This window comes from Bradysia coprophila, chromosome III, assembly GCF_014529535.1.
Source record: "Bradysia coprophila strain Holo2 chromosome III, BU_Bcop_v1, whole genome shotgun sequence".
In the NCBI taxonomy this organism is placed as follows: Eukaryota; Metazoa; Arthropoda; class Insecta; order Diptera; family Sciaridae; genus Bradysia; species Bradysia coprophila.
Window position 1 is genome coordinate 6,845 of NC_050736.1, and position 14,524 is coordinate 21,368.

General features: G+C 34.7%; 1 protein-coding gene across 2 annotated transcripts; it reads left to right on the forward strand.

The window, feature by feature from the left end:
* The first annotated feature begins 4,229 nt into the window (after window positions 1-4,229).
* Window positions 4,230-13,021, forward strand: LOC119074307. 2 transcript variants are annotated; one of them, XM_037180346.1, is made up of 4 exons: window positions 4,230-4,437; window positions 6,565-6,743; window positions 10,237-10,665; window positions 10,741-13,021. In XM_037180346.1, the coding sequence occupies exons 1-4, from the start codon at window positions 4,345-4,347 to the stop codon at window positions 10,934-10,936; spliced, it is 897 nt and encodes a 298-aa protein (XP_037036241.1). In that variant the 5' UTR covers window positions 4,230-4,344; the 3' UTR covers window positions 10,937-13,021. The 2 variants fall into 2 exon arrangements, with proteins under 2 accessions (XP_037036241.1, XP_037036230.1); XM_037180335.1 differs by having other exon boundaries at window positions 4,235-4,437; window positions 10,237-13,021.
* The last annotated feature ends 1,503 nt before the right edge of the window (window positions 13,022-14,524 follow it).

The window sequence follows — 14,524 nt, forward strand, 5'->3', positions numbered from 1 at the left end:
AATTCTGGACTGTCCAACTTTTTTCGCGAGTCTTATTTCTGGACTGTCCAACTTTTTCTTCGACTCTTATTTCTGGACAGTCCAATTTTCTACTTACGAATCAATTCTGGACTGTCCAACTTTTTTCGCGAGTCTTATTTCTGGACTGTCCAACTTTTTCTTCGACTCTTATTTTTGGACAGTCCAATTTTCTTCTTACGAATCAATTCTGGACTGTCCAACTTTTTTCGCGAGTCTTATTTCTGGACTGTCCAACTTTTTCTTCGACTCTTATTTTTGGACAGTCCAATTTTCTTCTTACGAATCAATTCTGGACTGTCTAACTTTTTTCGCGAGTCTTATTTCTGGACAGTACAATTTTCTTCTTACGAATCAATTCTGGACTGTCCAACTTTTTTCGCGAGTCTTATTTCTGGAATGTCCAACTTTTTCTTCGACTCTTATTTCTGGACAGTCCAATTTTCTACTTACGAATCAATTCTGGACTGTCCAACTTTTTTCGCGAGTTTTATTTCTGGACTGTCCAACTTTTTCTTCGACTCTTATTTCTGGACAGTCCAATTTTCTACTTACGAATCAATTCTGGACTGTCCAACTTTTTTCGCGAGTCTTATTTCTGGACTGTCCAACTTTTTCTTCGACTCTTATTTTTGGACAGTCCAATTTTCTTCTTACGAATCAATTCTGGACTGTCCAACTTTTTTCGCGAGTCTTATTTCTGGACAGTCCAATTTTCTTCTTACGAATCAATTCTGGACTGTCCAACTTTTTTCGCGAGTCTTATTTCTGGACTGTCCAACTTTTTCTTCGACTCTTATTTTTGGACAGTCCAATTTTCTTCTTACGAATCAATTCTGGACTGTCCAACTTTTTTCGCGAGTCTTATTTCTGGACAGTCCAATTTTCTTCTTACGAATCAATTCTGGACTGTCCAACTTTTTTCGCGAGTCTTATTTCTGGACTGTCCAACTTTTTCTTCGACTCTTATTTTTGGACAGTCTAATTTTCTTCTTACGAATCAATTCTGGACTGTCCAACCAATACCAATTTTAATTGTACATAAAAAGCGTTTTAACACGCCGAGCGATCCGGCCCATTGCCCCGTAGGTAACTACCGTGTCGGTAACTTAGGAGTTAATTTTTTTTCTCTCGCATCGTCTAATAATTAGTCTGTGTGAAGGCGTTAGCTCGTTCCTAGGGAATTCATCCTTTTACGAAATTTAACGTAAAGGCGTTTTGTTCCGAACCAAGGGAATTGAACCTTTTATTGATTCGTAAGTAGAAAATTGGACTGTCCAGAAATAAGAGTCGAAGAAAATGTTGGACAGTCCAGAAATAAGACTCGCAAAAAAAGTTGGACAGTCCAGAATTGATTCGTAAGAAGAAAATTGGACTGTCCAGAATTAAGAGTCGAAGAAAAAGTTGGACAGTCCAGAAATAAGACTCGCGAAAAAAGTTGGACAGTCCAGAATTGATTCGTAAGTAGAAAATTGGACTGTCCAGAAATAAGACTCGCGAAAAAATATGGACAGTCCAGAATTGATTCGAAAGAAGAAAATTGGACTGTCCAAAAATAAGAGTCGAAGAAAAAGTTGGACAGTCCAGAAATAAGACTCGCGAAAAAAGTTGGACAGTCCAGAATTGATTCGTAAGTAGAAAATTGGACTGTCCAGAAATAAGACTCGCGAAAAAATATGGACAGTCCAGAATTGATTCGTAAGAAGAAAATTGGACTGTCCAAAAATAAGAGTCGAAGAAAAAGTTGGACAGTCCAGAAATAAGACTCGCGAAAAAAGTTGGACAGTCCAGAATTGATTCGTAAGTAGAAAATTGGACTGTCCAGAAATAAGAGTCGAAGAAAAAGTTGGACAGTCCAGAAATAAGACTCGCGAAAAAAGTTGGACAGTCCAGAATCGGTATAAAATATTTTATTTTATTAAAATGGACTGCCCGTTTTAAAGACACGCCTATTTCACTTAAATTAGACACACCTTTAACGTTAAAATTATGAACTTAAATTGAAAAGAGGCGGGTCCTTTCTTCTACAGGAGGCGGGTTCTAAATTTTGGACTTGGACTAAGTTCGGAGATATATGGATTTTACATGCTGAGGGCGGCGAAAGAAGTGCTTAAGAGTGATATCGCCAAATCTTCAGGTGATTTTTTTAACTTTGGAAACAAGCGGTCTCCGATTTTAATGAGTGATAGCTCGTTGGATTCGTCTTTCAATTCTAGGAAACACGTGTCTTTCACTTTTTCTTTAAAAAAATTGTTTTCTTTGAAAAGCGCTCAAAAGTGAAGACATGTCAGAGGGTACCCAAAACAGTTTTCCGGCAATAACTCAAGAAAAAATTATTTTAAATTGTTGTTCAAAGACCTACAGGTGGAGTATACGCACCGCTTGGTGCTAGTTGATCCACTAGAGTTATGACTAGAAATATAGTGAATGTTCGGAAAGTCCGCCTTTTCTGCAGCTTCGATGTACCACGGAGCTGAGTATGGGGTGTTGTAGCTGTACTTTTGGTACTTTTCCAGTACTTTTGGGCTGCAAGCCTACAGAAGTCTTGAAAAAAAAAGTTGGTGCCAAAATGTAGATTTTTTCCTTCTGTCTGAGGCGTCTGGAACAGTTCTACGTGAGTAATTTTGTATCGTCTACTATTCCCTTACCGTATACGCTTCACTTTGACTCGAATATAGGTCGTTACAACATATCCAGTGTTAGTAATTCTTGTGAAAAATTATTAAATTTTTCTCGGAGGATTTTAGTCAATTAAATTGTTAGCGTATAGCAAATGACCTCAGAAGTCCGGAACAGTAATTAGTTTTTCAATTGGACCAATATTTGCTACGCGACAGGAGTTTGGAAAAACGATACGATCAAGTGGGAGCAACCGGTTTTCCAAACTCCTGTCACGTAGCAAATATTGGTCCAATTGAAAAACTAATTGCTTTTCCGTAGTCCTGAGGTCATTTGCTATACGCTAACACTTTATTTGACTAAAATCCTCGGAGAAAACTTTAATGATTTTTCTCTTGATATTACTAATAGTGGATCTGATATATTCGCGACATAGCGAAGCGTTTTTCTATTGATAAGGTGAAAGAACAGTAGACAATAAAAAATGATTGCCGTAGTACCGTTCCAGATGCTCTTCTGGCAGTTGGGCCCTCAGAAAGAAGGAAAAAATCTACATTTTGGCACCAACTTTTTTTTCAAGACTTCTGTAGGCTTGCAGCCCAAAAGTACTGGGTTCATTTATATGTGCAACGATAGTGGGTGAGGCCAGCTACAACACCCCATACTCAGTTCCGTGGTACATCGAAGCTGCAGAGAAGGCGGACTCTCCGAACATTCACTATATTTCTAGTCATAACTCTAGTGGATCAACTAGCACCAAGCGGTGCGTATACTCTACCTGTAGGTCTTTTCAAGGCCGACAATTGTACAACATTACAACCATTTAAAATAATTTTTTCTTGAGTTATTGCCGAAAAACTGTTTTCGGTACCCTCTGGCATGTCTTCACTTTTGAGCGCTTTTCACAGAAAACAAATTTTTTTAAGAAAAAGTGAAAGCACGTGTTTCCTAGAATTGAAAGACGAATCCAACGAGCTATCACTCATTAAAATCGGAGACCGCTTGTTTCCCAATCACCTGACGATTTGGCGATATCACTCTTAAAACATGAAAAGTACGGTTTTGGACGCATGTAGCATGTAAAATACTATTCCTAACGCATGCTCATACCAATTTGCCGATTGGAATTTTTCAGTTTTCAAATATTTCCGGACAAATGGTTAGATACAGGTTCAGCAGATTCTTAGCTTGTTATTTCAATTATTTATTTTTTTTCGATTGCATTGATGAATGCATTGCACATCAGAAATTTGTTTTCTCCTCTCTCTTTTTTTCCGAATGTCTTAAATATTTAACGAATTCGTCAACGTTGAAAGTATTCAAAAAGTAGGTCAATTAAGGTATCCTTTACGAAATACATTTTTAAAGAAATCATCGACCAATGTTGCTTTAAAACTAAAACCAATTAAGAACAGAAATATATATGAAAAAATCTGTTCATTGAATGAATTTCAGTAAAATATTCCAGCAGCTTTCCCATTAAAGAAAACTAATTAAAACAGTGAAAAAATGTTGGAAGAAAAAACATAATTTGCACAAAGTGTTACTGTGAAAAAAAGAGAGAATTCGCCGAAGACCTGAATTCCAATTCCAATCAATAAAATTTATTCAAAAAATATTTTTCCAACAAAACAGAAAAAAATCTTTTAGCAAAGCAATATGCCAAATAATTGAATTTGTTGTATAGGAAAACCAGTTTCGTGGATTATGATTGCACCATCTGTTACTCCGAGAAAGACGAATGTTTTATCCAATAATCCGGCAATGAGGCTTTACAAATTCGATACGGATACGGGACAAGTAAGTATAAAAATAAAATGATTTGATTGATTTAATTTTGACGAATATTTTCCATTCCACATTGTGTGTCTGTGACGGTTTATGTAGGCTACATGTGCTGCTGGCAATGTATTAGTTTCTATAGAGCGTGTCAGTATGAGGGGTTGTTGTACTGTCATAATTGGTCTGATTATTTATTAAATTGCAATTGATCCGGCTAAATCAATATGGAGTGTAAATAACTTTACGTATTGTCAGTACAACATCAAAGTCCTTTTGTTTCTGTTAGGTCGACGGATTAAATGAATAAACATAAATAATAATGCCAGTGGTGCCGGTTTTGAATTCTGTCCATGTGGGAACATTATAAAAAGTCCTTAAAAGGTCAAACTTAATACACAGAGTTTTCGTTTAATGAGGAGTGGACAATGCACGTCATGAGAGCAATCGCCCCTGTTGCCAGCGTAAACTCTACGCCACTGAACAATTGACTCTAAATGAATCGATATTGCAATACTTGAATTTTAATGAATGACTAATAAAATCCGTCTTCTAGTTGCCAATCGGGTACTTGAATAAATAATAAATTAAACGAAAAAAAAACAAGAGAAACATCCGACGAATCGAATCTACCTCCGAGAGAAAGTCATACAAATTCATAATTATAATTTCAGTTAGACATAAAAACAAAAGCTAACAGAAAAGCAATGTTATGACTTCGAAACTACTTACGAAACAACTTTTGTTTGCTTTTTCTATGTCAATAATAAACCAGTAAAGAAAAAACTGGATGTTTGATTTTAATAAAACATTTTCTCTTTGTTTCGGTCGCTTGTTGACTTAATTGTTTCACAATAATTTTCCTCGTATATTTCCACAATCCTCTACTTTTCGGTAATCTTTTCGTATTGGAAACAAAGAAATGTATACACATACGGCTGTGGGTGTGGGTTAATTAACGTACGGGATTGCGTTCTATTGAAACTTTTGCCTATGCTGCTGACCCTTTATTCAATTAAACGATGTGATCCAATTATACTTATGTATACGTTCCGTACATGTGTGTAAGATAACCAGAAATTTCGATTACCGACAGGGTACCATAACAAACTCGAACAAGTTGCACGACGAATTGTAAAAAAAAATACGAAAACTTTCATAAAACTGTTTGAATTTTCAGGCAAATATTGATCCACTCTGTTGACATTGGAAAATATTCACTTTTTTAGTTTGAATTTCGTATACTTTCCATTACACAAATTTATCTCCGATGTAGACACGAATAAACACACCGAAAAAAGAGTAACCAAGTTTCAATTTTCGTGAATCGAGCCAAACATTATGGAATCACTTCAAATTTCTGTACGTCTGAGAAAAGCGATTTTGTGGGGGAAAATGTAGTGAAAGACCGAAAATATTGTTTGATGTTGCTTTCATATTTAAACGAAATTCTACCACCTGAGGTCTGTATGCCGAACCCGTAATCCTCCCGTGGGATTGAGTTGACCCAAAGTTTGGCAACTTTTATACACTTTATAGTAGCCCTACTCACGTTAAAAAAAATGGTTCAGATCCTTCGGAGGAATGTCGATTTCGTTTCTTTATCGAATCCTAAACAATTCTCTAGAACATCATAATTGACAAAAAATTGTTTCCAAGTCGCGCAACGCAATCGAAAATGCATGCGTTTCTCTGCGTTACCATGCGTTTCTATGCGTTTTCATGTAAATTTCAAATGCGTTGCGCGACTCGGAAACAATTTTTTGTCAATTTTGATGTTCTAGAGAATTGTTTAGGATTCGATAAAGAAACGAAATCGACATTCCTCCGAAAGATCTGAACCAATTTTTTTTAACGTGAGTAGGGCTACTTTATAGTGATAAAGCAAATATTTACATTCACTTTCCATTCGCTGAAGCATTCATAACCGAAAGCGAGTGTCAATTACTTTGAAATTTAGCCTCCAGCTAACAAATAAGAAAATGTGATTAAATTAAAACTGTTGAGTAGGTCACCGGTATATATACATTTGATATTAAAATAAATTTATGAATATTTCGAGCATCTTGTTGTGCAGCATTATACAACTCGAATTCCAAGTGAACGCTGTGACACAAGAATTTATGAATTATTACTCTTCCACCCTAGGTGTTGGATTATACGCAGTACTATTTAGATCTGGATTCTGCAAACACATTGGGAGAAGCTACTTGGCTACCAGAATATAATTTAACTACACAGTACTTTGGATCGGGTGAAGTAAATGCGGTTGCTTTACACAATTTGGTGGACAGGTTTCCGAATGGTGAAAATCCGTTGTTTGCCAAGTAAGTATGGCGTTTGTAGTGTTTAAATATTCCAAGAGACATATCAAATGCGACGAAATTCATTATGTTGTGGGTTTAGTTGTGGGATAAATATACTGGTTAACAGATGGAAAACTTTAACTGACTCAAAAGTCTTTATGTGCAGCTGATCTTTGTAGAAGTGTTTGTATCAATCAATGGTGTATAAACCGATGTAATCACTTTTATACGCATGCATGAGTAGCACAATCTATTGCAGGAGAGGGATTACGTCATCAGTTCTCTTTCCTCAATAGACTAAGGTTAGCTGATTTAGTTTGTGTTCATTACGTAGGTGGAAGGACTGAAATCCCGTATAATGTACCAATGCAGTGTGCCAACTTATAAAAATAAAAACCCACCGATTAACGGGGGGCGACTCGCTTGACAAACGAATAATGCGAGAACAAATTCCTTACTCTATTCTATCTCAATTCTATCGATAGAGTGCGATTCACTTATTCACTAAAAGATGTTGCTGCAACAAAGCCACTGTCAACAGAAAAATAATGAATTTTTTACTCGACGGATTTTAGTCAAATAAAATGCCATCGTAAAGCACATGACCTCAGGACTCAAGAGCAGTAATTAGTTTTTAAATAGGCCATATATCAGCTTGGCGATGAGAGGCTTAAAAAAAGACATGATGAAACGATCATACGTTCTTTCAAACCCTTACCTCCAAGAAAGTATAGGACCGACTGTAAAACTCATTACTTTTTCTGTGTCCTGAGGTCATGTCTGATGACAAGGTCAGTCTCAAGGTCAGTTAGAGAAAAACAAAGTACATGACAACTTCATTGTCTGTTGGCAGACCAACGGACCATACGCTGGAGGTGAATGGAAAACACTTCGAGACTGTCAACAGCTTTATTTACCTTGGGATTTACCTTGGGTCGCTGGTCAATAGTGATAATAGCATCGGAGAGGAAATACGTCGAAGGGTAACGCTTGGTAACAGGAGTTACTACAGTCTTCAAAAACTCTTCCGGTCAAAAACACTCAACCGCAATCTTAAGTGCGAATTGTACAGATCGCTGATTCGACCAGTTGTAGCATATGGATCGGAAGCTTGGTGCATGACACAAAGTGACGAACAGACACTTTTGGTTTTTGAAAGGAGAATTCTTCGATCAATTTTTGGAGGTGTCAATGTGAACGGCAACTTGAGAAGAAGATACAACCATGAGCTGTGTCAGCTTTACAAGGAGCCCGATATAGTCAAATTAATCAAAATCAATCGATTAAGATGGCTCGGTCATGTACAAAGAATGAACGAGGAACGTCTACCACTGAAACTGCTAAATACAAATCCCGCTGAAAGCCGCAGACCAGGAAGACCAAGAGCGAGATGGAAAGATGCAATTGAGTCTGATCTGAAAGTACTAAGAGTGAGCGACTGGAGAACGTTGGCGCGGAATAGGTCCCTTTGGAGAAGATTGCTGGAAGAGGTGAAAACCAATAGTAGGTTGTAGTGCCCGCCTAAGTAAGTAAGTTAGTAAGTAAGAGGTTATGTGCTTTACGATGGTATTTTATTCGACTAAAATCCGTCGATTAAAAACTTAATTATTTTTCTGTTGACTTGGATTTTTTGCACAGCGTCATCGTTTATTGAAATAATGAATCGTACTCTATATATCGGTAGAGTTGACATAGAATTTTGAAATAGAACTGTTGACGTAATGCCTCTTTAGAAACAACTGAAAATTGGTTAGCTGGTTAAAAACAACTCAGGCACATATAAATTGTAGCTTTCAAAGTTTTAATATCTACAACTAAAATTCAGAATCTAGCTCTTCATTCGTTAAGCCACTCATAATTAAAATTAGAAAGATCGTGCCTGTTTTCACTTTTTCTCTGATTGTATGGGTAAATTTCACTTAATTTGTTTCACCTGTAAAATTTTGTACTTAGCGTATCCGCAACAAGGATAATGATTATATGATGTTATGGCAAAAGTTGAAAAACTCAAATCCCCGTTTTGTCATATTTGTCTTTACAGATAAGAAACAAAATCTTGTGAATACGTAGAACATTCGCGTGGGATGACAGCAATTTTTTTAGATAATTTCTTCTTAACTTGTTCCATTTGGGACCAACAAATCGCCAATTATCGCCTTGCAATACATAAATTAATTTTATCACATCGTTTTCAGCGAAAGCAAAGCAATATCTCACTAACCTCATTTTGATTCATTAAGCTATTAACCACGATAAATTGTCCTTTCTTATAATTTTAATTCAATTTATTGGTCGAGATTGCAAATTTTCGTTGCTTTAAAAATGGAAAAAAAAATCTTTAAACGACCTTTGTGTACCCCAATTTACTTATTTTCTTTTTTTTTTCTACCTTATCACCCAGAAATTTTGTTGTGAAATATTAATTTACATCATATTCTTGAAGTAGAAGAGCAGAAAAAAAATGTGTCAGCATTTTTTAGCACATTAAGCAGATTATCAAGGCAAAATAAATAAAAAAGGCACACAGAACTCAACACAATGGGAGCAGGAAATAAAAATATAAAAAAGAAAACAATAAAGCTTATGTAAACCGGAATTTTCCTTTTGATTGTTGATTTTCCGCTTCTTGAAAGTTGTGTGTACCATGTACAAGTATAAACTCTTCTTATTCAAACCCCATGTATAATAACAATACACTGTACCATCCGAAAATTCTCTTTAAAAGTACACACACAAGCTAAGATCCGAGGTACATTTTCGTATTTTGACATTTTGAATTAAATTTCTGTTTGTCTTTTTAATATCTTCGAGTGCTTTTCAAATTAAACATAGCTCATGGTTGACAAAATGGAATATATACGAACATTGGAATATAAATTCACGGAATTTTATCCACCCATATACAAGGTATAACTCTCCATTTTTTGTGTGTGTGAGTATTTACCAAAACGCAATATGGCTGAAGAGTCAAGAGTGAAGGCGACGTCATCACTTCGTATTGTTTTTCCCAGAATTTTTTTTTTTTTTTAGATTTAATTTTTATACTTTAGGGGAGTGAAACCGGTGAAAAGTAGACGGAACCGAATGTTATGACAATAAAATTTAATGCAATAAAAAGTCGAAATAATTTTTCAGTACGTAAACACAATACTTTTCATCAAAATAAACATTTCCCGTAACTGGCTTAACGTTGTGGAGGGATAACAATTTAATTTAGCGAGAGTTTTTTTTATTTCAGAAGAAATTCGAAATAAGCGTACATTGAATGCCCGCGGGTTATTTGTATTTATGAAAGCAAGGGGAGAACGTTTTATGTAGTGCTGAATATTTCCTCCATCTTACCGTCGCTGTTCAATGGGCCATTAAACAATGAAATGAATATTTAAAAAAAAAAATGTTTGGAATTGAAATCCAATATAACTTGAGTGGAATTAAAATAGAATTCTCTGCCGACCAATCGACAACCGACTATAGTACCCAGCTTTGGATTCAAACAATTAATTTTCGTTTACAGGTACTACCGAGCGAATTCCGTGCGTTATAAAACGGATCCGTGTGAGGGGGTCTGTGCACTGCAACATTATTGTGCCATAACTCGTGTGGATTACCGCGAATTTCGACAATGTTTGGAAACTGCAGCCAGTGCCCTTGCATCCAGTTCCAAATCGAGTAGTTCATCAATAACACAATATTTGACATTGGTCTTAACGATATTCGTAACATTCAAATGTGACCAAAGAAAATTGCTATTTGACTGGCTCCATTTTCTATTCGACACCGGCATTTCCATGGTGAAAATTATTTCACCGTTACCGTCATTAATGTGCTTGATAATTCGAAATATTTTTTCAAAAATAATTTTCAATAGAACACATTTTTCGCTGTTGATTGATCGTCGAAAATCCGATTCGATGTGGTGTGAGAAATGGTGGTGGTGGTTGATGTGCGTACGAATAGCTTTAATTAAAACAACCAATTTATTTAAATTGATTTTCAATTTTGGAAAATCGTACTGTAGGCGGAGATGTGGACGGAACATGACAAGAACATTCACAGCACATTTAATTGCATTTACATTTAATTTAGTAAAACCATCATTCACAACATCAGCATCATCAACAACAAACAACTGTAATTGCCAAAGTAATTTAACGAAAGTAGGTAGCTTTAATACGATGCATAAAATTGTGCATGAAGAATGTAGTAGAATGTAATTGGGGAAACTAAGTGAAAAGATTGTGTGCGTGGGTGTGGATGTGTACACAAGCATATATTGTGCACATATATTGACCATTATACAGAATTTGTGTGAAAGAAGCTTTTGATAGGAGTAAGAAATATTTTTAAAAAATAAAAATAAAATTTTTGAAAATAGAGAAAAGTTGTAATAAACTGTACAATGTGAAAATGCGCTGAATATGTGAAAAAGCTTTTTGGTATAAATGTCTAAAACAATATGTGCTGTGCTAAAACCACTGATCTAAATAAAAGAAATTAAATTTAAAAAAAAAATAGCAATTTGACATGGTCAAATAAATATACATCTGGAATATGTAGCGATAAAATTTTGCAGTCTGTGCTGGTTCAAGTTACGATTATTATTTTTACATTGGCCATTTTTGTTTTCAAATTCATTGAAATTTGTTCATTCGTAAAATGTTTCAATTTGATTCGATTTTCAACGTATACATTTTTGTCTGTTTATCTGCTTTATTGTTACGGTTGGGAACATGAGTCTGCTTATTTTTTACACTTTGTTAAGTTTTCTGATTAGTGGTTTGGTTACCTTTATGAATATGACTGCTATCGTTATGATTACAGCTCAAACGAAAATGGTGGTAGGTGAAGTAGAGGATTCATTAAAAGAAGTGTCCATCGTTTCCTTATCTAGACATGGAACTCACTATTGGTAACCAAGGTGTAAGCCACTCTAGGGATTATTTAGGACAATTTAGGACTATTTTGAAATTGACACTATGGTTGTAAGTTGACGTTGAAGTTAACTAAATATCATTTATCCTGACAGGTGTTAGAACTGAATTTTCATATAGGGTCTACTAGAATCGATGTTTATAAATTAAAAATATAAATTAAGTTTCGATCATATCGGCAGTTTTATCCGTTATCCGTTTTTGTTTTATTTAGTTTAGAATGTTTCACTGAACACGAAAGTGAACCATTCCCTGCTATATGTGTTTTTTCAGTTTTTTTTTCAGTCTGCCAACATCAATTACATCTAAGCAATTTTAATTATACGGAGATTATAACATATCATATTTTCCATCATGTATTTAACCATTTAACGAATGGCAGGTGTAGGATCTTTTACTTTTTTTATTTCCAAAAATATCCGAAGTCAAGTTTTCAACACGAAATCTCTTCATTCGTTTGACCATAGATTTCACTATAAAGACAATGACCATGCTAACCAGAGGCCATCTCATTTTTTCCTTTACTGTCGATAGCAGATGATTCGCCGTTTCTGAAAGGGTGATTTGTATGAAATAAAAATTATCTAAAAATTCATTGTCACCTGTTGCGCTTAGCGTTCTCAGAATTGTTATTGTGGTATGGTTTCAAAAACTGTACCGAAATTTTGTTAAAAAGGTGTACTGTCATGTTATTTCGACATTTCGATATTTAATTATTTTATCATTCAAACGGCGGAAAATTATTATGGTCCTGGAATCTAATTAATTTTTTTTTTATGTTTTACCCTTTTTTTCGATTTATTATTCAATTGAACAAAATTATTTTTGGCTTATGTACACTGTACAGTTTGTTGAGTTTTTTTTTAGTGATTCGTTAATTATGATTCCATTCCAGTTTCGCTTATAAATGTTTTTTCAAATAAAGGAAAATAATTAAAACGATAAACAAAAACAAACATTTTGTCGTTCACATTCAAATAAAAAAAAAATTATTATAAAAATTCATCCCAAAAAGGGGGATAATATTTCTAATAATCATTTGTTGATATGTAAATAAAATTAATTTAGATAATAAATAAATAATTTAAAAAAAACTAAAAGTAAAAAAAATTCAAATAGGAAAAGGAAAATTTAAATTTAATACAAGAGGGACTATGTAATTTCGATAAATATTATTACAACTATTATGAAATGATAGTTTAATTTGTCATAATGTAATAAAATGCATTGAAAATATTTTTATTCCTGTAAAAAAACTTTATTTTTGTTTTACAATTAAATGTATCGAACCGTTTTAATTGTCGTTAATGATTATATTATCAAAGAAAAAACACACAAAACAATTATATTGATAAAAAATGAAATAAATGGCTGTTTTTTAGAGTTCTCCTACTTTTATTAAAAATTGTCCTATCCCATCCCGTCTCAGAAACGTTTCAGTCGTAAGCGTTCTTTTTTCGTTCTAAAAGTCGGAACACTCTAGTGAAAAAGGAAAGTCTCAAAAGTTCGGTATCAAACCTATTGTCTTTTAAGCCGTCAGACTACGTTTTCCGAACTTTTGAGACCTACACTCTTAAACTGACAGGTCATGTCAACCCTACGTTTCCTGAAACCTGATTGACCTAAATCTGATCTGATAAATTGATAAAGTGATAAATGACCTGAAATGACTGTAAACCTTTAGTAGAGTAATAGAGATCAATCTTTCAGGCCAGGTTTCAAGTTGACCTAAAGTTTTCCACAAATCTGTCTACAAACTTTTTCACAAATCTAAAATTTTCATGTCAACCTGAAACGTGACCTGATGCGTTTCAGCAATTCAGGTTCACGTCAGTTTTCTTTTAAAATATACTTTACATGACCTGGAATTACCGCGGTTGACTTATTAAGAATTACTTCCACAACACAATGGGGTACCCTATTTCTCTCTATTTTTAATCCAATGCAGTTAACACATAAGACAAGGATGAAACGATCGAATATTTCCGTGGAACTAGGGTAATTTAACAACAATTTCATCGATAGAATTTGTTTAGATGACCCTCCGATGTCAGCACCACTCTTTGGTTTATAATAAGAACCCGAGTAAAAATGAAAGTCTCAAAGATTCGAAAAGAGACGTCTCACGTCTCACAACACTAAGGATTTGAGACCATGAGACGTCTCTTTTCGAACCTTTGAGAATTTCATTTTTACTCGGGAAGAGAGAGAATTAGCATATAGTACCGGTTAATCATTCCAATAGCGAGAGGTCAGGAGAGGGATTACGGCGTCAGTCCTCTTTTCTCTATTCAATCAAAACTCTACTGATAGAGAACGATTCACTCTTTCACTGAAAGATGTCGCTGCAACAAAACCATTGTCAACAAAAAAATAATTAATTTTTTACTCGACGGATTTCAGTCAAATAAAATGCCATCGTATAGCACATGATCTTAGGATTCCGGAACAGCAATCAGTTTTTCAATCGGATCTAAAGATTATGATGCAATGACAGAAAACGTTTTTTCAAATCCTTATCGCCAAGCCGATATAGGGTCAATTGAGAAACTGATTACTGTTCCGGAGTCCTGAGATCGTGTGCTATACGATGGCATTTTATTTGACTGAAATCCGTCGAGTAAGAAATTAACTATTTTTCTGTTGACAATGGTTTTGTCGCAGCGACATCTTTCAGTGAACGAGTGAATCGTTCTCTATCAGTAGAGTTTTGATTGAATAGAGAAAAGAGAACTGACGCCGTAATCCCTCTCCAGTATATCGTCGCGTTCATAATGGATTATTAAAAGGTGGATAGAATGTGGGAAAATCACCATAATTCTACGTATGACATTTTGAAATCAATTACGACCCAATTTAACTCAAAGAAAA